General features: G+C 34.6%; 1 protein-coding gene and 1 pseudogene across 1 annotated transcript; one reads left to right on the forward strand and one right to left on the reverse strand.

The window, feature by feature from the left end:
- Nucleotides 1-3,431: 3,431 nt before the first annotated feature.
- On the forward strand, nt 3,432-25,504 carry LOC146164203 (cytoplasmic dynein 2 intermediate chain 1-like). Its single transcript, XM_083380687.1, has 34 exons — nt 3,432-3,511; nt 6,277-6,388; nt 6,858-6,919; nt 8,167-8,222; nt 8,794-8,947; nt 9,161-9,217; nt 9,525-9,559; nt 9,636-9,678; nt 9,745-9,782; nt 10,273-10,291; nt 10,858-10,895; nt 10,963-10,987; nt 12,531-12,565; nt 12,673-12,700; nt 12,980-13,026; nt 13,107-13,131; nt 13,195-13,235; nt 13,830-13,857; nt 13,943-14,008; nt 14,886-14,996; nt 15,178-15,293; nt 15,594-15,720; nt 16,518-16,629; nt 17,056-17,277; nt 17,491-17,632; nt 17,793-17,868; nt 17,985-18,096; nt 19,312-19,424; nt 19,663-19,760; nt 19,825-19,888; nt 19,966-20,122; nt 21,846-22,014; nt 24,973-25,021; nt 25,317-25,504. Exons 1-34 carry the CDS (start codon nt 3,503-3,505, stop codon nt 25,431-25,433), a joined length of 2,703 nt encoding a protein of 900 aa, XP_083236813.1. The 5' UTR covers nt 3,432-3,502; the 3' UTR covers nt 25,434-25,504.
- LOC146164204 (uncharacterized) lies at nt 22,499-24,416 on the reverse strand (annotated as a pseudogene).
- Nucleotides 25,505-25,585: the final 81 nt, after the last annotated feature.

Below are 25,585 nucleotides of genomic sequence, written 5' to 3' on the forward strand. Positions count from 1 at the left end.
TGTTTGTGAGTCATCGTCGGGCTGAAAGTTTTCAAGTAAAATCATGATTTGTTGGGAACTCCCCTGTTATGATGTATGGCAATTTCGCTGTAGGTGTAGGCACTGATCTCTATGGAAGTTTCATAGAGATCAGTGCTGTAGGCCTATGCATAAGTATGTAAGCTATAGTTATTCCAAATAATTATGTTTGGTTATTCAAAATATAAAGGCATATAAAACACGGAAGCAAACTAAATTGGTAAAATAACGGTAAATAGAAAAATATTTTTGAAGATTTTTTTTACATGAGACTGACAAAAATTAGTGTGTCATTTATAACCGTTGATAAAGAACTGGATTCACTAAACAGATACGTTTCACATTCAAATGTAAAGCTCGAATTGAGTGGTTTATGTCACTAGGGAGAGAGCGGACCAACTCAGATGAAGTCGCAAATGTTTACAATGGCACAGGTGCTGAGTGTGACAGTGTTTGACCAATATTTAGGTTAATACAACAATTTGAGATCTTTCGGTCAGTAGAAATCTTAAGCTTACCGTCATAGTCACTCACACATCGTTTTATTAAGGTTATCGCAAAACAATTATGTAATTATTGATTTTTCAATAACAAAAATCAATCACGAGGGTCGGTAGAGGGTGGACGACTGGAAGTGGCATGTTTGTAAGGTTTAGATGCAGGGTAAACTAGTTAGCGCTGTTGTAGTGCATTTAACCAACATGAATTTACCAAGTGAAAGGATTTACATGATAAGGTAAAATATATCACTCAATTAATCAAGCTACCCGTAGGGTAGATGTGGGACCAGTGGAACATAGGGACCAATGACTCGGGAGCTTTTTCTCCTCTCCATTTAAAACAAATATTTGAAATTTTGGCTGTGGTAGCCTATCGATATCCAACACCATCTTTGTCTACGAGTTTTGGAATAAGACGGAAATCTGTGTAAGATTTGAGACAATAAAACGTTTTTTGAAGCAAAAAGAATAAATTTCTTGATCTAATAAGTTTATGTTTTGTAGCGCCTTTTTGTTCACAACCCCTGTTGTTATGGAACGTGGTTTAATCGGAAAAATTCTCATTGCATTTAGTTAGATGATCGCAAATAGTAGGCCTACACCTGAAAATCTAGTCTAAGTTTCAACTCAGGTCATGCCAAGTGCAAATGGCCGTGCAGGGCTAGACTAATAGGAAAAGGGTCCATAGTACGGTAGTAACAGTCCGTATAATACCTTCATTTGTTAAAGGTAGTTCGAAGGTTGCGTGTTCCAGCAGCTTAGCCACAGCAAGGTATTAAACGTATCTGAGTTTATTGAATAACATCAGAACGGCAATCAACTTACAAGAATAGCTTAAGGTACAAGCACACTAGCACAGTACTAACGGTCAGCATAATAACTTCTGTCCGTTACATTATTTCAGTTGGTTGAGTTGAGCCATTTGTTCAGCTGCGTTCAGTTCGGTCAGTTGATTAAGTTAAGATCCAAGTCTCGTTTGGCTTTTGTACACATCGCTTTGCCATATAATGTTTAGCAGAGACGCGACCCCTACAGCCGCCATGGTGACCAGTGGTTACAGGGACGCCGGAGAGGGGGGGGGGGACAAGCGCCCCTCCTGCCCTTTGCTAAGGGGGGCAGGGGGGTAAAAGTGCCCTTTTCATGAAAAATGATATATTGTTTTCACAGCGTTAAATATTATGCGAAGGAAATTATAAAAAAAATGACATGGTTGACATTTGTTAAAACATTTTTGGTACCATTTTAAGCCAATCTAGAGAGCGTGGCCGCAAAAAAATTTCCGGGGGAGTTCCCCCGGACCCTCCAATATTTCGGATTGCTACGCTCGCCTGCGGTCTATGTTGCCCTTAACCAAAAAAGTCGCCGCCCTTGCCCTGAAATCAATCCGGCGACCCTGAGTGGTTAACAACCCGATGGGGACCAGTGGATCAGTAAATCAGTAAAATTATTCGCCTACTGAGTAAACAAATCACCTAGATTAGCAAATTTCTTAACATCTTCTCGCTAAACTTTAAAGTTGGTGGTGGACTTAAACGTATATATTTTTCAAGAGACGTGGCCACCGTACTATCTAAACTCCACTAAATCGAAACTAAACAAATTGTCATAGCATTCCAAAGAGCATAATGTCAGGTCGCTTATAGATTTATTGCACATTCACATAATTCAGCATAGTTCGCTTTCAATGAAATGGTTTACAGCGCAGTAAAAACACGTATCGCAAGTAAGGCATGCATCTTGACTGTATTTTTTAATCAAGCAGCCGCGTGACACTATATAGCACAAGAGCGACTGCGTTGGGGATAAGCCGAAATGCCGGCTGGATTTGCCAGAACGGCCAGGAAAGGAAAGGGGTATTGAGGTGAAATATTTAACACTTTAACAGGCGAACATGCTATAATTACAAGCACAAACAGACATGCGCCGTTTCTCTACAAGCGTATTAACAGACCACCATGCAATTGTAGCGACTCTGTAAGCCTACCTACATAGCGGTAACCTAAATTTCTCTGGCCTCCCTCGCTTCTCCTCTACTCGACCTTCTATGATGGAATGGACAATACAAGCCAACAGCGGCTATCCACAACTATGATATGCCCTACACTGGTGACCCCGACGTGATCCAGTCTGTCGAGAGACAGAGCGGTCTCTCTCGAAGAGAGTAGACACAAAGCATATAAGCAGATATAAGAAGAAGGCGACATATAGAATACCACAGGAAGATCGTTGTGCAGATAATCACCGCTAAGTAGAGGTAGGAGTCGCTACACAATCATTAACTCAAAAGTGGTGACGCCAGAATTGCTTAAGTTACATAGCAATTTCCTAATATATTTTGGTCGCTAGAAATATAAATTAAATTAAACTCCACGTGAATAGTAATAAAAATAAATTATAAAATAGTGTAGATAAACATTGCAATTGTGTTTGACGGTGCCTGAGCTCTTCATCAAAAAGATTGTGTGAACCAATGGTCACCAACCCTTGAACCAATGGAACTTATTTTAAAATGTTACTTCTTTTTTTACGTCATTGATCTTTTTTTTAGTATTATATTGTAGAATATAAATTTATGATTTACGCGATTCTATAATAATGTTACCTAAACAGCTAGATTTATTACGAAAACGTTCTTATTTACCTTTAAGATTTACAAGGTCGACATGTTATTATTAAAAACTAATCATCGATAATACGTAGATTTAGTGCATGAGTATTTTAAAGAACATATTAAAAATCGTAGATGAGATAAATTTTACTTTTGAAATAATATATTATATAGATGTATATGACGCAAATATTTTGCCTAAAACGATGGTTTACTATGACTAAACTTTTCCTTTAAACTTCTATCGACCTGGTAGATTTGACTAAATCGTCCAAAGAAAATCTTGTAATTGCACTCAGCAGTGAATTAAAAGTCAACTTGAATTAGGTTTACTGATCAATTTAATTACTAATTTGACGAACACCAGTGTTGGATCATGAGCCAAGTAAGTTTTTTATTTATTGTTATATTTTTTTTACAAACCCCTACTACACAAGTTACTTTTTTATGTCTAGCTTTCTGGCGCTCTTTCACTATTGTACGTAAAAATTAATAAAAAAAAAAATTTCTTCAAATGCCGCATAACACAACACATATTGTTTGGGTTAGGGTGCGGGTTTGCGTTTGGTTGAGGGTGGGTCAAGTTATTATTAATAATAAACATAATATTACTTGACCCACCCTCACCCTCACCCAAACGCTAACCCGCACCCTAACCCAAACAATATGCGTTGTGGTATAATTTTTTTTTTTACCTAACTTTTAACGTACAATAGTGAAAGAGCGCCAGCTTTCATTATTATTCATAAGAAATTTAAAGTTGGACGCTGGTCTAGAATCCTACCACAACGTACATTATTAGGGTTAGGGTACAGGTTAGGGTACAGGTTAGGGTACAGGTTAGGGTGGGTTATACAATAGTATTAAATAATGAATATAATATTACCTGTTAAAAAAATAAAAGCACTTCCCATCATACTCTCCATAGTGGGCTCTCCACGAGTTTTGTAAAGCAAAGTCATTCTTTTTTGAGATGCTACGGGTAACACTAATTTACGGAATGATGAATGGTCGGAACGCTCACTAATTTACGGAATGGTCGGAATTGTTGGAATGGAATGAATAGGGCAGAAACTAATTTGATGAATGGTCGGAACAGAATGAACTGTCGGAATAGACTGAACTATCGGAATGATGCTGAAGGAGCAGAATGAACTGTCGGAATAATATGAACGAAGCTGTAGGAACAGAATGAACTGTCGGAATGGAATGAATGACGCTGTAGGAGCAGAATGAACTGTCGGAATGAAATGAACGAAGCTGTAGGAACAGAATGAACTGTCGGAATAGAAAACGAAGCTGTTAGGGTTAGTGTTACAGTTCATTCCTAACCCTAACCCTAAAAGCTTTGTTCATTTCATTCCGACAGTTCATTCCTAACCCTAACAGCTTCGTTCATCTCATTCCGACAATTCATTCTATTCCGACATTTCATTCTGTTCCTACAGCTTTGTTTATTTCATTCCGACAGTTCATTCTGTTCCTACAGCTTCGTTCATTTCATTCCGACAGTTCATTCTGTTCCTACAGCTTCGTTCATTTCATTCCGACAGTTCATTCTGTTCCTACAGCTTCGTTCATTTCATTCTGACAGTTCATTCCGTTCTGACAGTTCATTCTGTTCCTACAGCTTCGTTCATTTCATTCCGACAGTTCATTCTGTTCCTACAGCTTCGTTCATTTCATTCTGACAGTTCATTCCGTTCTGACAGTTCATTCTGTTCCTACAGCTTTGTTCATTTCATTCCGACAGTTCATTCTGTTCCTACAGCTTTGTTCATTTCATTCCGACAGTTCATTCCGTTCCGACCATTCATCATATTAGTTTCGGCCCTATTCATTCCATTCCGACAATTCCGACCATTCTGTAAATTAGTGAGCATTCCGACCATTCCGACCATTCATCATTCCGTAAATTAGTGTTACCCGATGCTACAGTGTCGGATTTAATTGTCATTCTGTTGACATTTTTTATCTTTAGATCAAGTCGGCCAGATGCTTGGTTTAGGATTAGGACATTGTTGGTGTGAAATTCGTACATTTTAGGACAAATAATAATTTAACATGCACCTAGTGCGAGACTAATGGAAATCAACGGAGGTAACTGATTCTTAGTGAGCTGCCAAAAATTACATATTTACAAAACGGTTAGTCGTTAAAAGCAGTGCAACAATAAAGCTTTCTGTAAATTTGATTTCCTTTTGCCAAAACTGCAACACCACAATTTTATTACCGGAATTCTGTAGTATTTGGAAGAAGGTCATGTACGTAAAAAGTTATGTTTCACTAAAAGGTAGAAATACTCTGCCTGTAACCTATTGTAAACCCAGCATAAATTTTATTGTAAGTTGGCCTAAATTTAAATTTGAGCGCCCTATACTACACCTGACGCTTTTGTGCTGCATTGAATTACTGTAAAAATACGCATCAAATCGCGCGAAGCGCGAACAATTTTTGGATTTACGTGGTTAAAGTGGGCATAAATCAAGTTTGTAGGCCTCATAAGCCCGTGGTTTTACTTTATTCAATGTTCCAAATAAATACGGCCAAAGTAGGACAGAAAACTTACTGTCCTAATGATTTACAAATCATCGGACACAGCAGGTAAAATTAGGACAATTTATCATTTTTTGTCCGAATTTTAGGCCATCTGGCAACCCTGATAAAGATGACAGGCAAAATCTTCTTTATATTACAAAACGAACCTAATCTTGTTTTTGCGGAAAATTATTCTGTTGTTATAGAGAGCCTTAGCAACCGCATGTGTCTAGCATACAGAAATATTATTACTGTGATGTTATGTAAAATATCATCATAAGACGACTTCACTAACTTGAACCCCGCTAACACAAAGGTCACAAAAATGTCCAGCTGCTTCACTGGCCAATTCAAAACCATCAAAAACTGAAAAGAATTTGTCTTTGTCTGTTCAAAGTGATCATCTGAAGTCTAAATAGCTAATATTGAAGTAATGCCCCTATTTAACTACATATATAATAATAGCTTTTTATTTAATAATAGCTGTGATTTTATCAGGTTTAAAACTTTACCTTGGTAGTTGGTTGCTTGCTGTGTAGGGTGTTGCGACTTCTTTTTTGACTTCCAGTGCCATATTAAATTCTTATGATATTGATTTTGTTACGTGTTCAGAGATCTCATAGGAAGAGAAAAGACGATACATGGACAAAGGAAGAATTGTCATCAGCTTTACATAGCAAAGAAGAAAAATCTCATCAGAGAGTGAAACATAATTCCACAGCAGGTGCATGTTTTTTTTATTTGCAGCAACTTAAATGTAATGTTCGGGCATCAGGTATAAACAGTAATTAATTGCAACATATATATATTTATTGACACTAAAAGTTTCACAGGTTTTGCAGGATATTTTCCATAAAAAACCTTATAACAGCATTTCCCTCCAAAAAATATTATATGAAACACAGTTCATATTATTTCAAAATGCATTATTAGTGTTTTAAATTTCTGTCAACCAATGATTCTTATGCTCTAAACCCAGTTTTCTTGTCTATGCTAAAATTCAAATTCCAAAGATTCAAATTCCAAGATGTATTTTTGAAAATAAAGTTCAATTCTGATTTTTATAAAACAGCTAGGCACATACATTCTTCAACTTAAAATAATTTGAATAATGAGAAAATTTGTAAATAAAAAATATTTTAGCTTTATTCCTTTATAATGTAATGTGATTTTTTTACTTTTTCCAGAAAAAGACCAAAGATCAAGGAGTGAAAAGCCCAGAGAAAGAAAATCAAAATATCAAGATTTGGAAAAGGTGTTTTTATTTACTTATATTGCTTTATGAATAACAAGAAAAACACCTTGTTACCTAGGCTAAATGTACTATATTTTAGTATGTATTTTAAAGTGCTGTATCTTGTGATAACCATATTTCATCACAAGACTTTCAGAACATTCCCATATAGAATAGTGAAAATGTGGATAAACAAAAATTATTCTATTACTAGTTACAGTATAAAAATAAGTTAGGTTTCCTGAAAAAAAATAAAAGTCTTTCTTATTTTGAATTTAATATTAACCAATTGTGCTGCACTTTTTTATTTTTTTACTTTGATTGACCTTAAAGCAGGGGTGTCCAAAACACGGCCAAATGAGGCATGCAACCTAATAAAAAATGGCATTCAAGCCCCGAAAAATACTTAATTTGTTATTTAGCCAAATGTCAAAAATACCAAATTTGTTATACAGTTAATTGTCAATTGTTTATTCACAATATAAAACAATCGCAACAATTACGACAACTAACAATTAGTTCTGATATTATAATACTATACTGTAGTAGGCTAGCATTCACATAATTATATAGTTTTGTGTAAAGGAACAATACTCAAAAGTCAGCTCACCGACGGATACTTCGATGCAGTAATGCGCACTGCTACTACACATCTTAAGGCTAATCTGCCGAGTTTGGCTAAAAACCAACGTTTTCAAAGTAGCAGTTTTCGTTCAATAATGGTTTGATTTATTAAATACAGAAATATTTTTCATGTACAAATAAACGTTTTTTATTATTTGTAAAAAAAGGACTTTTAATATTAACAGAAAGAATTAGTTATTAAACTTAAATACGGAAGGAAGTTATAAGATAAAAATTGGCACACCGACATGTTTAAGTTGGACACCCCTGCCCTAAAGTTAAATTGACCAACTTCGCTCAGTCGTTTTCAGCCATGCCTAAATGGTTCCTTATTTTAGCTATCCATGTAGATAAATAGGGTGAATATACAGCAATCCAATTATAGCTGTGTTTTATAACTCAGCTAGACTCTTTTGCAATGAAGTCTTTTTTATTGCCTTGTTGAATGCATTTTTCTTTTGTTTTTGTCATGCATTGTATTCAAGCATTAGATGTCATATACCAGAAAGAAAGTGAGTTGAATAGGTCGCTGAAACCTTATTTTTGATTTAATATGCCTGGTAGCAACAGTTTATATAAAGTAGTATATACAATATAGGTTTTTATCTTTTTCAGTAACTCATACCTTATTGTTTTTGTTTTAGCTTTTGAATGAACATGAGGAATCACAGCACAGAAAGTCTTCACACGAACAATCCAGGTAAATCTCTTATCAACTGTTGCTTCCAGGCATAGTTATATAAATTAAAAAACTGCTACAGGGTGAATGACACCTAACGCTTGTACAATACATGGAAAACACACAAAGGAAAAAATTGAAGAGAGAACGTGAGCAATGAAACGATAAGAAAATAATTAGCCATATTTGGTCCTTTAGCAAGTGCTTGTAGCATGCCGAGAGCGTCACACCTGTTGTGATGTGAATGGTGTTATCCTCATTATAAATGCTTACACCAAAATCGATTTAGTGGCCTTGGAAAACAGCACGATTTGGGAATTGAGAGAGCAGACTTTTTTACGTCGTTGTTTGCAACATCCCTTTGGTGTTCTTTGAAATCTTACAGTTATTAAAAACTCTAAAAACAAGAAAATGTTTACCCTGGACAAGTATATAAATAACTTGTTAAAATAAAATGTTCATTAAGTGATCTTGTTCATCTAAAGTCTTATCGACATTAAGCTAGACATGTATATAATATTTTTTATTTAATGATTTTTTTTTTAAATTTCAACTAAAAAAATCATAAAGATGCTTTTTTTTAACTTTTCAGTGAGCGAGAAGAAAAGAGGCAGAAAAGTAAAAAAGAATATACCCGCGAAGAGGAAAAACAGAAGTTAAGGAGGAAAACAGAAAAGGAACGGGAAACAAGCAACGAATTTTCAAATGTTGCAACAAGAGACAGCCAAGAGAAAGGGAAAGAAAGGGTGAATTTTGTTTGTAGTAGGCATATTGTAACAAATTGATATATGTAAATTGATTTACTGCCTTTTAAAGCTGGTCATTTAAAAAAAATATTTAATTGCTATACGTTTGCTTTCACTATTAACTTGAACATGCCCTAATTTTTTTTTTAAAAAATATTAGATTTTAAATTTTACTAGAAACTAAATTTATTCTCTTTTAATTGTTTTCTCAAGGAAACAAGACACAAAAACAGGGAACGAGACATAAAGACCACGGGAGATTATCAACGGGTGACTTTTATTAAGTAGTAATTAGTCTAAATTATTGTTAATTTAAGTGATTTTTTCATATAAATTAATGCTGAAACATGTCATTTCAAAAGTATTTTTGAATTAAAATATAAAAGTTAAAAAGAAACCAAAAAATGAAGTAGAAAGCCAGGAAATCAATACAATATTGCATAAAATTTGGCCACTGATAATAAATTATTTTTTTGGTACCTAATTTAAAACAATATTGTGCTAACCAAAATAATATTATGTGCTTCATTAATTTTTTCCACAACTTAATTTTATTTATTTTAATATTTTCAATTAGGAAAGAAGGCATAAGAATAATGAAGAGATTGAGCAGTAAGTTTATTTTATAACATTTATTGTTAAAGTCTCATCATCAATACCCATTTAACTATTTATTACTTTTTTTCAGAAAAATGTTGCATGAAGATGAAAATAATGATCGTGGATTAAAGGTTTGTCGTGTTTAGTTTCCAAATGAGATTATCTTTTTGAAACTTTGATATAATTTTTAACCTCAGGAAAGAAAGCATCGGGAGAAATCCGAAAAAAAATTAAGGTTAGTTTACTGATTTGATATGAGGGTGTTGATGTTCTAAATGTGGGTTGTAATTTTTTTTTGGAAACTGAAGTGTAACCATATTTCTAAAATTACTTATGAAATAGTGCTAACCAACTTTTAGAGAATATTTATTTAAACAAGACAAATCATGTGATAAATATACGGCACAAAATCCATCAACTAAAAAAGATAATATATATATTTAACCTAAAGTGACTTTTTTCTGCTGTTAAACTGTATAACAAAAACACACTTCTGCTTTACACCAACAACACCAGAAAACAAGATAAAATAAAAAAAATTAAAATCTATCAATTTCTGTATTAAACTAATTTTATGTGGTAACTGGTAAAATTATCCCATGATTATGTCTGTGTTAATGTATTGGACCTTTAAGGATATAGTTGCAATCTGGAGATGTTAAATCACCACAAGCTGTTTATTTTGTTTTAAAAACACATTCATTTAAAAAAACATTATTTTACAGACATGGAGAAACTGAAAGGGTGAGTTACCTGGTTCCTAAAAACAACACTTTTTTAACTGAAATAAAACTTTGTATGTGTTGCATTTTAATTTTTTGTAGTTTATAACCAGACTCTCTTACATAATGAAACAAAACATGCTAAAACAGCATAGTTTTTTTAATTATAATTTGTCTAAGATCCTGTTTGGCTCTGACCGTCCTGTTGTGCAAGATAAAACATTTATTTTAAGTCTTATGCTCTAAAGGGCAAAAATCGTTACTGATTTTTTTACTTCAGTTTATAAATGCAGGCTTTTTTTCTGAGAAAATGTTTCTCTATTCTATAAAAGATATTATAATTTATATGTTAAACTATAGCTCTACGCTGTGGGTATTATGTCCTTTAAAACTTCCTTTTTTGCCTTTTTTGCTAATGTATTACCAAAAATGCTGTGAAAAAGAAATCAAATATATCCTTATTACAGTTGTTTGAAGTGTAGGTGGTATAATTATGCTTACCATTTTAAGTACACTAGAGGACATTATCTTGTATCATAAGTATATCTCTTTATCTGCCATTAATGCTAGTCAAAATGTACATTACAGAAAAGTCGCCATCATGACAAAAGTGGAAGAAAACAAAGGTATTTGTTTTCACTTTACAGTTTTGTGGTTGTTTTTATCATATTTAACAATTTACCTATTTTACAGGCCTGAAGATTATGAAACTGAAAAAGTAAGACAGTGACACTTTAAAGATATTGTCAAAATTTTGCCGTTTTATTATATAGTTTTTTAATTTGCTTTTTTTTTTATTTAGAACAATTAATTTAAATTACCATTACATAAATTGTGATGTTTTGATTTATTTTAATTGTAAGTCAAGTATAGATGTTTATCTAGTTTTTCAGCATTTATACTGTACTGTTGTAATCTTGCCAAAATAAAAATGCCTTTACAACCAAGCATACCACACTGAGCACATGGCCCTGTTCCACCTGGCATACAAACAGCCTAGAGCAACTATTTATTAGGAAACTGCTGAAAAAATGTTTGCTTTATTGTTTCTATTACAAGTTGATACAAATTTATGCTAATCTGTGGGGCGATTATTTTTTGACCTAAAACAGTGCTTTTCAACCTTTACAACTTCCATCCGCACTTTTTTATTTCGTAAAATTTCCATCCGCACAAAACAAAGCACAGTAAGTTTGCAACCTTTAGTTTTATTTGTGAATTAACAATGAAAGGGTTTGTGTATTAAAACCGTTACCTTAACCAATATAAAATAGATAGCTTAAGCAGCAATGAACCACTGAGAGACAATATTACTGTACCTGTAACACATAAGTGGGCGCACCAGCTTATTTGATTACTGTATTACACATAATAAAAAATAATAATATGCACCCTTTTCACCCATTCATCCGCATTACAATTTTTTTCATCTGCACAAGTGCTTACCATCCCACGGGTTAAAAAGCACTGACCAAAAAATTAAAAATTTTGACCTATAAGAAATACATTAATTTAAACAACATATTGTTGTTTGAAGTACTGTCAACCACGCGTTTTTGGTGTTTTACTGACTACCAGTCACACACAAATCAGTTATTTTTGAAAATGCTCAGTTGATATTTTTTGTAAAAATGCCCAGTTGATATTTTTTAACATCTATTAAAAATGCCAAAAAAACAAGATGTTCGTTGTTTTAAAAAATGTTGTGTAAGCAGTTGAAATACGACCTAAAATTAATTGCAGAAAATTAACAAAGACCTAGAATATTATCTAAATAGGAAATGGGATAATTGCAAATCACAAGCTAAAAATACAGCAAATACTGTTCAGAGATACACAACTATAAAGCAAAAACAAAGTTAGAGCTAAGCCTAATCCAAAAAAGACCTGGGTGGTTAAATATGCCGGCTCGTGTATACTGTATATTGCTCTAATGAAGATATAATACAGTTAAGTTGTTGTTGAATATAATTCAAAACTAATTTTTTTGATAAAATTAAAAAACTTTTAGCTGAATGGCAATTTCAAAACGCTGACTATACATTTTTTAACTTTGTAAACAATTATGTGCATTTTTAATAAAATCTTTATTTAAAATAACTTTGACCTAACAAGTGAATTTTGACAATTTTGACTTTTTTGTATTTCGAATAGCCACTTTGCTTGTTTTTATGCACAGTTTTTTTGTAGTTTTGGTGTTTAGCATTTTTTCATTAGGCAAAACAAATTTTTATTGTGTTAAATCTCTAAAAAATTTTCAGGAAAAAAGGCGAAAACAAAAAGAAGAAAAACAACGGTAAAATATTATCAGTTATAATTTTAAGTGATATTAAATATTTCACTGTATTATTGGTAAATATTTTAATACTCTCTATGCTTTTTTAAAGAATTGTGTTTTCATAGATTGGAAGTACATGAAAATCGAAATTTGGTAATGTAATAAACTTTTTATCTTCTTGGTTTTTATGCGTGGTTTAGTTTTATATTGTTCTGCAATCATGTTACTACGGTAATGGTAACACACATATTTTAAATTCTAATTTAGAATTTTTGTAACTTTTTGTTAAATTGGACTGTTTACCAACTATAATCTTCTAATTCACTATTTTTTTTTATTAATTTTTAATTTCCTTTGTATTGTCTTTAAAAACACCAAAACAATTGTTTACTAATAATTTCATTAATGTTTCACATAGATTTATTTTATCAGAAACACAAGAGATCTACCCACACTGCTAAAGCTGATTACACAGAAAGGTACATTTGTTAAAACTTAAAATTACAAGTTTACATATATTTTGTGAGTTTTTAACTAGCTGCAACATTGTTATTCACAGAGAAGCAAATGGAAAAACCCACAGAGTGAGTAGTATTTAAATACATTTTTTGTTGCAAACTGTATAATGAAAATCTTTGTTGTTTCAGGGTAGAACTACAACAAGCACAGAGAGTTCAGAGTCGTCTAAGTTTGTAGCATGCTTATTGCTTATTGCTTATGTTTAAAACGTTTTTTTTTTTCTTAGGCCTATAAGTTTGGCTGACCATGAAGTCCAACAAAATTGTTTAAATGAAATTGTCATAGAAAATTGTTTTACCTGTGTTTGGACTTTGAATGTCAACTAACTTAAAATGTAAAAATCAAAAATAGAATATATATATATGTATAGATTAAAGACTGGGCCCATTCATATAAGTAATTTCAATAACAAAACTCCATTATATTAAAACTAAACCATTATATTTACTCCCCGAATAAGTTCTGTTAATATAGTAAAGTCGAACAGAGCTTAGCCCATCTACGAATTATGCATTACTATCAAATTAGAACAATTTATTTTGGATAACTCTCTTTTATTTGACACATCCAAACTACATATTTTTTCGCATACTTTGTTTACGAAGCCTCCCTAAGTTGTCAATTTTTTAACAATTTTAGGCAACACTTTTATTCACTTATTTTTTTAAGTAAGTGTCCTGACAAAACTTACTATCAACCAGTCAGGAAAATTAGAATAATCACATCATGCCAACAAAATTGGTTGTATATTTATTTCTTTTAGAGTTCTGGAAGATGAGGAAAAAGAAATGGTATGGTTACATGATCCACGTTGTAAAGTTTTATTTATTTATAGTTCTTATTAGTTTAATTTTGTTGTTAATAAATGTATTTTAGTATAACTATGATGATGAAGAGTTTGAAAATTATGAAGATGATTTCGAGGACGAGGATGATGAAGATGTAGATAGTCATCAAAAAAATCCTGTAAAAACAATATTGTTTGTTAAAATAGGTTTATGCTTTTAAACTGTACGGGTATATTATAATTTTACTTAGTCATCCAATACATTTATCAATGTTGATGCAGGAGATTTAGGTTAGAGATTAACTTGTGTTGAGAGGTAGACCCCTTAAAATGCTGATGTATTATAAAAACAAAAAACAAAAACTCTTCTATTCGACCCACAATGCTTCATTAAATGCAATATGTGCGCGGAGGAAGAATTATTCCCGCAGACCCTAACTGGCCTGTTGAACATAGTTTGATAAACAGTGATTTATCGCGTTAGTTCAGCTGACTTCGTTTTCGCTTTAGATCAAGGTTTTTTAACCTTATTTCGCGGCAACCAAAACACTAAATGCAAGGTATAGCAAATCTTTGGTAATTCAGCTTTACCGGACTTTATGAAGCGAACAAAACAACACATTGGCATACATAAGTTAATAAGTAGGAAATTTAAGTGTGGTGCTCGATAGGACGCGATTTATTCTAAAACTACATACAAAGTGTTGTTATCTTAAATTAAAAATAGTCATTTGCGCGACACATTGTCATTCCCTCTTTAAAGTCAAGTTCAGTTTTCAACTTGCGCACAATTTCCGACTTAAATATCAGGTTTCTTTCGGTTACTAACCTTGTTTTATGTCGTTATATTGTGACATAACTTCTAAAATGTTTTTTGCACAATAATCCTGTATCCGCCCTCTCTCTTACCTGCTTCCTAAAAATGTACTATTAACGTTTTCTAACCCCTACTTTAAAGGTAAAACATGAACAAAGGCCTGTTTTTTTTGTAATCTACTGACAGTTTTCTCCAAGACTTTTTTATTGCTTTAGATGGATGACAACAATAGCGAAATGAGCGAAATAATTCGAGCTATTAATGAGGAAAATGAACGTATTGCATCTGCTAGAACATCGTCAGCAAGAAGTCTACTAAAACAATCGGTCAGTATTATAAAACAACCAACTCTACATGGAATTTGATTACAAACACATATACTTGCAATTAACGGCCGTCGTTGTCTAATCCCTGCTTCTCTAACTAAATTTATTAGTTACAGTGCTAAACTGTACTTCTTACTGACCTAGTTTACATTCCAATATTTAATATGTGTTCTTATTTCAGACACCATCAGAGGATCTAGATTCGGGACAATCGAATGTTTCTAATTTATTCACTACAAATATAAACTTCTCTTCTAAAGGCAACAAACAAAACAGTCGAATCCTAAAAAAAATGTTGTAAGTAGCCTAAAATTTACATTACCTTGATAAAATTAAAAAAAAAACTAACCTTGGCAAACGTTGTTGCTTTTGGGTTATATGTAATATGCGTCTAATCCTAGTTTTGCAATCTAAATCCTAGTTCTACAAAACACACTAAACTGTAGAACAAACCCCATCTAGGATTTGCCACTTTTTTTAAACAATTTTCCTAAATTAGTTCAATCTACAATATTTACAACGTAGCTAAACTAAATGTACTGTAAATGAAGTGAATTGTTAGCCCTTATTTTTACACTAATTTAAGTTTGTTGTTAGAAAGCGGCATAAAGATCTGTCTTCTCTCATCCAACTTGACTTTGTGTCACTTGACTTCTTTGAACTGACACCAGTTACTGAATACAACTTTTACATAAAAAGTTTTGGCACACAGAACTCAAGACAGGTATATTACTGTTATACGTTACGCCTTACCATAACAACTAAAATGAAATAAATTAAACTACCTAAAATTCTCGTTTTTTCGATACATCAGCATAATAATGTTCTATGATGAAGAACTTTTTGTCAGAATCTGCCAGCGGTCATCATTGAAATTTGCCAAAAAATAAAAGTTAACACAATATTAAAAAAGCAAATGTTAATGTATACAAACATTTCCTAGAATTTATCTGGGCATTGTTGGCGATTTATGTGACAACATTTCCCATGAACATTTTAATTACGCTTAAGTTTTCAAAAAATTGCCAACAGTGTTAAAGAGCTATATTTTCTTGATCGATAAATCTCCTGCCTAGCTTAAAATCTTTGTTAAGTAAAGTTAAGTAAAGAGTTAAACAACACGAAGTCTTGCAGGTAAACATTATAACGAAGGGCAGTTGAATCTTGTATAATTATATTATAAATGTCTTAATTTTAGTGAGTATTTAAAAATTATCTCGCCTACGCTAATAATTTGGCCCATAACGCTGAACTTTATTTATAGTTTGCGTAATATTGTTACCAGATTACTTTGTTTTATCTTAAAGACTTATTAAGGTTTATGTTGAGATTTTGAAAACTAAACGGCCTTAAAAGGGAGTTATTTGATAATATTTGTAAAACTCCTGTTTTGTGGTAAAAAAAATATTTAGCTGGTTTGATGAGAGGGCATAGAACTATTAGATTTTAAATTGTATGGTGCTCCTTTCATCTTGTGTAAATCGCATTGTCGCCACCGTTAACGGAGATAAGTACTGCTAGGTGAGTAGCCAGTGCAACGACGACGCGCTGCATGTCGAGGTACAAACCGACGTGCCGGAAATCGCTGAGAAATGGAGCCAACAACCCCAGGACGGATCTTTAAGCAGCGGAGGTAATTAATATCTCTGTGTGGAGCCGACATTTATCCGGTGTGTCCCGTTTATAATGTTCGCCCTCGCGCGCTTTCTGTAGGCAACACAACTTTTTTTCATTTGTGTGCACCACGACCTGATATTCCCCTTCGCTTCACTTGGCAGTGTTAGTTCTGTTTTTTTCTTGCTTGACAGCGTTTAGATAACATCACATTTTTTTATGTTTAGTATTAACATATGTCTAACAGTCAAAATCACACCTCTTTGGGAGTTAGCCGGACCTGTAAAACATGAGTACTAGCGGCCAATGACAGTTTTAATGTCTCTATTGCTGATTTAACAATTCATAAAAAAATAATATTGGTAATAGAACTAATGCAGTTGAAAACATCAAACGTGCCTACGTGCGTGGATATATTGTCGCACTTGATTTAATTGTTCTGTAGGCACACACCCCAGTAATGCACCGAACACTGCAACGGGGCTAAGTGTTTCCATGAACCAGGACGTACAGTCATTGGCCATATTCATGGAGTATGCGCAAAACCTAATGGACGCGTCGTTTCTTGAGGCCTCTTTATGGAGCGGGTCTCAGCAAGGGCGCCAGAGCTCATTGTCGTTCTGCGACTCTTGTTCGAAGTTAAACACAAACATATCATACTTGCAAGGTGGGTACAGAAATTGGCTAATAAATTACGTTATAAACATATTTTGATAGAATAACAATTGTACCCTCATGTGGTGAAGTTGGCTAAATGTTTTGTTTCTTGCGAGTAAATTATGCATTCTTTGTCAAACATTTGTACACATGTAAAAATAGGATAAATACAGTAGTGATAAGAGATGGTGTAATGAGTTTTGTGCACATTTTGTTTCTTTAGGGCGGGAAATTCTGACTTGCAGTTTCGGTGTAGACATGCTTGCAGTGGCGTTCAGCGCTGCTAAACAACAATTCTCTGCGCGAATTGACCGAAAATATCTCATTGCCATTTGGAAGATAACTGACACCGAAAACCCTTACAGGTGCGAGATGCGTACGTGTGTGTATAACGGGGCGTACGTGTGTATATAAATTGCCACTTAAAAAATCAACATTGTTAACTGTATGACAAACCATTGTCACTGTACGTACACGTCCACCTAAATATATTTAATATTGAAAAATATACGTTGTATTATCCAGGGTTTTAGTGTGTGATTCAACTCCTACTTCATGCTGCTTCGCTGTCGTCAGCAAGAATGTTTTCTTTGCCGCTACGGTAATACCTTGTTTAAACGTTACACAAAGTTACTTTTTCTGAGTTTTGATTTATTTAATAAATTCTTATTACACTTGCTATTTAATATATTACCCCTGTTAAATTGACATGGTCAGGAAGACGGCTGCATACTTGCATACGACCTTAAAGAGCCGGGAACGATGCATCAAAGAGTCCAACTTGAAAGGCAACAACTCAATGTGCTACGGTCACCCACATATACAACTGGTATATTCAATTTATCCTTTGCTTAATATCCGAAAGTTGGAAGAACTATACTGTTCATACCTACAGAAAAAATAATTAGAATCCTGTACAAAACTAAAACATTGTTGAGTTGTAGTCCACCTAAAACTGTTTGTATTGTACTCAAGGGCGTATCCAGAAATTTGAAAAGGGGGGGTCTCGAATTTTCAACTTGGGGAATTCCCCGCTTTTTCGTCTGACGTTAATGACGTCATAAAATAGAGACGGATATGACGTCATAAAATAGCGATTGTGATAACGTCATAAATAATACCGCTTAGTGTGCAATCGTTAACTTCAGGAGTAAATCGAAAACAAGAGCGTGAAATATATGTGATTGATTTTGGTAGATCTATGTACGGGACTACGCTAAATTACAAGCACGTCTTTCGCCACCTGCAATACTAAACGAAGATCGTTTTCCCGGGTGTTACTCGACTAGCACAACATAAAAACGCCACTTAAATAGTTCTAAAATCAGTGTTGTTAACCTTGTTAAGAGAGGGCACACCTGGCGAGCGAAGCAAGCGCGATTGTTTTTGGTATAACGGCATTTCTTCTAAATTTATTGCAAGTTTTATCACATTGCCGAAACTAAAAAATAAGTCCAATATTTTTGAATACGTTTTCCATTTGTTCTCGACGCACTTGGCAGCCCTCCACGGCGCAATGGTAAAGCAGCGCTGTTCAAAAGACAGCATTAAAATCTAAGCAAAACGGACGTATAAAAGTCATTCGCACTTACGTCGTTAAAATAGTCGAAAAGTTTATGAAATGGAAAACTGCGAGAAACATCAGCACCGCCTAACTCGACGTTATAAGCGAGAAAAAGGCGGAGACCGCTTGATTTATTGTTGTTAATTGTCGAACACACACTTGATAATCAGCCAGCCTGAACGAATAAGGAAATGCGAGAGAAAAAATATCCTGCGTTTACGGTCGACCAAACAAGAAACGAAAAACGGCGTTTTGCGTTTGATTTTGGTCTTGCATTAGCTTAAGACCCGTGACCCAATTACATTAAAAAACACACAGCTTCGGACGGTGAGTTTAAACGCTGACAAAAACGAACAAAAAACGATATTGTCACTTACGAAAGGGGGGGGGGGTCCGAACCCCCAACCCCCCCTGGATACGCCACTGATTGTACTCTATCTAAAAAACATGTATTAAGTACCGAGAATTATTTAATTTTAGGTTGTAGGGGAGACGCACATAGCAGCCCAGTGTTAACACTGAGTCCTCTATCACAAGATGCTTCCACCGACCAAATTTTTTCTTTAGAAGAAAATTCACGTCTTTGCATTTGGGTGAGTGGCATTGATTTAATTTTAGCAATTTAAAAAAATTCTAAGTTCACTTTTTGTTTTGCCGTGAATGCCACAATTGAACATTTAGTCAAAAAAATTTTGGAATATCTGCTTTTAAATCGTATTAACGAAAATTGTAATTGACAACCATAACATACGGCTCACAAAATTCCCAAAGGTTTGGTTTGGTAATATTTCTACTGAAATCAACTTGTATAAATTGACGCTATACGTTCAGCTTGTGGTGGATGTTATATCGGACGCTGACGATGACCTTGGTCTAGTACCTCAAGGGCAAGTAAAACTGGTCAAAAGTATGACCCTCGATGTTCCCGGGTAAAACACAATGTTGTAAGTTTTCGTTTTGATTCAGCAAATTTAAATCTCACTTTATCTTTAGAACGAATCGAACTACTTGCGCTTGCTGTCCCGATGCTAAAACATTCTATGTTGGAAATGATAGCGTAAGTAGTATTACGTGTTAGCAGACACAAATTTGGATACGTCGTAATCTTACATACCTTATTTGATCCATACCTAGGGCGACATCGTTAGTCTAACGAGAGAAAAGAAGCAGAACATTTATTCGTCTAACTGTCCCGGTGATGTTACTTGTGTCGCCTTTAGTCGAATCTGTGGTGGATTTTTCCTCACCTCTCATCAAGGAGGGTCAGTCTGCCTTTTTATGACAAAGCAAGGTATTACCGAATATGAACATGCATACTGAAGTCGTAAAATTATTGTTTTCAAACATTGCCGAAAACAGCATAAAAGTTGCCAAATGGATTTTAATACACATTTCAAGGGGTGTGCCACACTAATAACAGCGTGCTTGTTTTATTTTGCTGTCTTTATATTGTTTTATTAAGCTTCGATATGGGTGTATTAAATTTTACTAGTCTTGAACCTGATTTTAGTATAATTACACAAAAAAGCCATATCAAAGGTACGTTTAAGTTTATAAATGACATTACAACACAAATTCAATTCAGAATTTCAATTTCAGAAACACAGATTTAAATTTCATCACGATGCATATTCAGTAATGCTTAACCGCGCGCTGGTTCGTTTTACCGATTTTATTGATCGCAAACGTGAGAAGCTTCTTTCAACCTATATAACGCTCGCAGGCAACATAATGGACTTTTAATATAGGATATCCTTATCACATTGTGTAGAGCGCCTTTCACACTTTCTGGGATGACTAATGAGGCTGTTACAGCACAACCTGAAAAATGTAAAAACCTACTTAATATAATAAGGAAATGGAATGCTGTAGCCTTACAATCGCGAAACAAAGATAAACGAAGTTCAGTAGCGATCCCAAGATGAGACAACTAATCCCTCTCCCTAGATCCACTCCTGTTAAATAACACAAAACTGTCATATATTAGTCGCAAATCAAACTTTTTTTAATTTGCTTTTACAGACTTAACCACAAAAAGACAAGAATTACGTAACACGGAGATTGTTGATCTTTTACGTTTAAAATGTTAAGAAAAGTTGGTAAAGCAATGCGCATTAAATACGAATTTAAGTTACCGCCTTAACTAATATGTCGGTGCGCTCTCTATAAAAAGCCTATTATTCTAACTAACAAAACGAAAAATTGATATCTCATCAAGCAGGTTTTTAAAACATATGTTGTTTTCTATCACCGGAAATCAAAATAGTTTTTAACTGACTTAACTTCCATGAGTATAAACATAAAAAAAAATATTTTCACAGTCTACACCAGTGGTTCTTGACGCAGCTGTTTCAAGGGTTCGGCGAGAACGCCAGCTAAAACATAAATGCTGTTATTTCAATCTAAATTTGAATCCCTTTTATGTGCTAAGGTGTCACGTAACGTTAAATTGTTCGCGAGCGCTTGCAGAATAACATAGGGGTTCGACAGGTGACCAAAGGTTAAGAACCACTGGTCTACACCAACGTGGAAAGTGAGATTAACCATACGCTTGAAACCCATACATATCATTGTAAATATATTATTGGACTTCAGTGATTATAATGAATCTTGGCAGCTGTTTTGATAAAAAATAAAATAAAAAAATTACAAAGCCCCAATGTCAGGTATCAGTTTTCGAATGCTATTAAAAGGCCTCTGTTCTTTGACCAGCTATTGAAAAGAGTTGCAATTTTCAGGACTTTGACCCGCTTTAGAAATTTTAGGATGTTTGAAAACCACCAAATTTAAAGATAAAATTATGTAATACGGCAAATGTTTACCGCCTTAGGCACGTTTCTTTACAAATAAAATTGCCTATTTTTTCTTTTGACTGCCTAGGATATTTGCTGATTTCGTCTATTGACGATCGACATATATTTCGTAGCTGTGCCGAATTGTTTTAAGCTCTGTTGGTGTGCCGCAATAACCGGGGTTTTACACATTGATAAATAAGCATATTACTTTCTCCATAGATTGCCCTCTGATGTCATGGTCACTTGAGTGTGACCGTGTCTTATCATGTGATTGGTCCAATCGCCGATCATCGGTCTTTTTTGCGCTCGACTCGTCCAATCAAATGCACGTGTGGGACTTGATGGCGATTGATTCGGCCCCAGTTGCTACTTCCAGTCTCTCAAAACGGTAAGTTCACTGCCTTACTAACAAATTGCGCTCGAATGTAGGCCTAACATTTACAACTAGTTTGCATCTTGCTGTAAATGTTTGATTGTATTTTATGTATAATAAAAATATGTAGGGGAAAGTAGGGGAAATGTGGGTAAAGCGGACCCCCTAAGACCTATTATGACAGGGTTCACCCCCTCTTTTGAAAAATGAATGTTTATCGTATTCTGTCAAAAGTGGCACACCACATCTCTATTTACACGTGATTATTTGTTTGAAAAGGGTACCCGTTAAAATCTTACCGCCTGTTTTTCAAACCCCTTGAAAGTCCACTTTACCCCGACATGTAGGGGCAAAGTGAACCAGCGTCTAGGACGATATTTTAAAACGCTATTTGACCAAAATATAGAATATACCTACACGAAAAGAAACGTTTAGCACGAACTTTTATTTATATACAGAACACAGTTAATATGACATATTTGACTACACCATTCACAATTTACAAACAAAATTCGCACACAAAGTTGCCATCCTCTTTACTCCATCCACTGCATGCTTCATGTGCCCATCGTTTACATTGGGAACACTGGATCCACCCATCGCCCTTGCAAGAAAGAGAATACAATTCGTTGCAGTAAAAACACTCTGGGTCTTTTGGTAAAGCACGTTTGCACGAAGCTTGCTTCCTTCGTTTTGGAACTTGCTTGGATACAGTCTTTACGATTTTCTTTTCTCTTCTCACGAATAACTGCTTAGATACGGGCGACTTAGACGCTGCCAAAATGTTCTTGTAGGGAGAACTTGTAAGCACGGTGACACATCCTCTTTTGCGTGATTTTCGCATTTCTGTTTTTTTTTTTGATGTGCGAAGCCTGAATCTACTTCATGTGAGGTTGAGGGAATATCGTTGCTGTTAGTAGTATGATTACTAACAGATAGCGGTAGGGTAATATCTGTGGTTTCAGCCGCAGCATAGTCAGCATCAATAAAAACATCCGGATTGAAAGGATATATCCCACATTTTTTGAAGCCCTTTACAGCATTGGTAGGCGTCGCTGCTCTGAGATAAGCGTTTCCAAACATTTCTCCAATTTGAAACTGTGTCACAACCCGACCTGGATAGGTACGCAAGAATTTTTCAATTTCCTGGGAGTAATAGGCATTCTTTGGCCCCATAAAAGAAACGTCAAGGGGCTGCAGTTTATGACTGCAATGAGGAGGCAGGCATACGACCGACACGTGATTTAATCTTGCCATTCCAATAAATTCCAGGTTTTTTGTATGAGTCATGTGCCCATCGTTTACATTTGGAACACTGGATGCACCCATCGCCAGTACAAGAAAGAGAATACAATTCGTTGCAGTAAAAACAGTCTGGGTCTTCTGTTGAAGCACATTTGCACAAAGCTTGCTTTCTTTGTTTTGTAATTTGCTTGGATGCATTCTTTACATTCTTCTCACGAATAACTGCTTAGATACGGGCGACTTAGACGCTGCCAAAGTGTTCTTGTAGGGAGAAGTTGTAAGCACGGTGGCACATCCTCTTTTGCGTGATTTTCACATTTCTGTTTTTTTTTCTTGATATGCCTTTGGGAGTGGAAAGATATATACTTGCCTTTGATGTGCGAAGTTAACAGATGTCAGGTGCAGCATAGTCAGCATCAATAAAAACATCCGGATTGAAAGGATACCGGTATATCCCACATTTTTTTAAGCCATTTACAGCATTGGAAGGCGTCGCTGCTCTGAGATAAGCGTTTCACAACATTTCTCCAATAAGAAACTATGTCACAGCCAGTAATAGGCATTCAATGGCCTTATAAAAGAAACATCAAGGTGCTTCAGTTTATGACTGCATTTGCCATTTTAATAAAGTCCAGGTTTTTTTGTATGATGTGTCCATCCGAAATTAGCAATAGAGGGTCCTCTTCTGATGGCTTACTGAAGGATAGGAAGTGCTTGAACCACGATGTAAAAATATCCATTTGCATCTAGCCTGATGGATGACAGGCTAATGATGTTCCAGGGGGGTACCGTCTAACAATTCGGGCTTCATTCGTTGGCGGGGAAATATTATGAACGGCGGGACATAGTTGCCTCCTGCAGACATGCATATAACTGCTGTGCAGAGTACGCCCCTTTCTGCAGATGTTCAGGACATGCTGGACCATTTCGGCTTCTTGTGATTTCGAAAACGTTGATCGAAAACGTCCTAATATCTTTTTATTATTCACCGCTGTCACATTTGTTCCTTTTACTCTTCGAAATAGGGTTGTTTTGGGTACGGTAGGCCTACATTAAATGTCTTACTTGCACCAGCGTAGCCCATGGTTTTCGATTGCACAGCCCTAATTGCATTCGTCATGTTGTTCATTCCAACTATGTTGGTTGTTTTTTTTTTGGTAGTTGCGTGGCATTGCTGAACAAATCTGTAAAATCAAAAAGGTATAAATAATCCAGGGGCAAACTCCAAAGTTTTCCCAATATCAACCATCGTAGTCCACCTTACCCCTGTATAATAATGTGCTTACAAAAACATTGTAATACAAATTTTGCTAAAAAATTCAAATTGCCATTACTTTGTTTTATGCACCTAGTTACTGGTTACCAACACACAGAATTATCTGCATGTGCTACTACAGTTGGCAGTTAATACGTTAATTTATTTAAAATCCTTACCTTAGATCAAGGCATCCAAATATCAACTTTCAAAGCTCAGCACTTCGTTTCTTCAAAAAATTGAAACTGTAATGGCGTCCGAGACGCGCATTGACACGGTTCATTACATATTATAATATGAGCTTGGTGGCGCAATATTTTAATAAAATATAGCGAAATTCCACTTTGCCCCGGTAGTCCGCTTTACCCACATTTCCCCTACATTTATATGTTTAATTTTTTTCAGTTTATTACTGTAGGATACAGTTATAATGTAAAATGTCGCAAAATTAATTAAATGAACATTTTCTACAGCTGTGTTGGATTTTGTGCGGACCAGCGTTCATCAGGGTCTAGTCACTTGGTAAGGTCTACTCGACTGGCATACTCTTTGTATCACCTTAAGTCAGATTACACCCTATACCTATCAACTTTGTTTCTTAACCTTTTTTCATGGTTGCAATTGTACTTTTTTTTAAACCCATTAATAACTCAAGTATAATTATACAGCCAAACTCCCATAAATTAAGAATATCGAAAATAAACCTTACGCATAACCGATGATGTGAAGAAACTTAGTTTCGTAAAGATGTTGTTTGCTCCTAGGTGAACCATTAAAAGACAAAAGTTAACTTTTTCAAAATGTTGATTTCTTATAGCTAATTGTCTACGAAAGCAATGAGGTCGAGCTGCACCAGATTTCGACACATTTTACCGATTCTGTGGCGCCAGACGAAGTGGACAATATGACGTCATCAATTTTGTTTTTCGTATGATATTGCGAGTAATTTGTTGTATTAGTGCGCCTGACGTTCATTTCACACGTAAAATAAAAGTGCATTACACAATTGGATGAATTGCTGCAGGTTTATATTTTTAGATCAAATACGTTTATACTTACGCTTAGTAACGTCAGGCAGTTACACAA

The sequence above is a fragment of the Ascidiella aspersa genome, chromosome 2 (genome assembly GCF_963924565.1).
Source record: "Ascidiella aspersa chromosome 2, kaAscAspe10.2, whole genome shotgun sequence".
In the NCBI taxonomy this organism is placed as follows: domain Eukaryota; kingdom Metazoa; phylum Chordata; class Ascidiacea; order Phlebobranchia; family Ascidiidae; genus Ascidiella; species Ascidiella aspersa.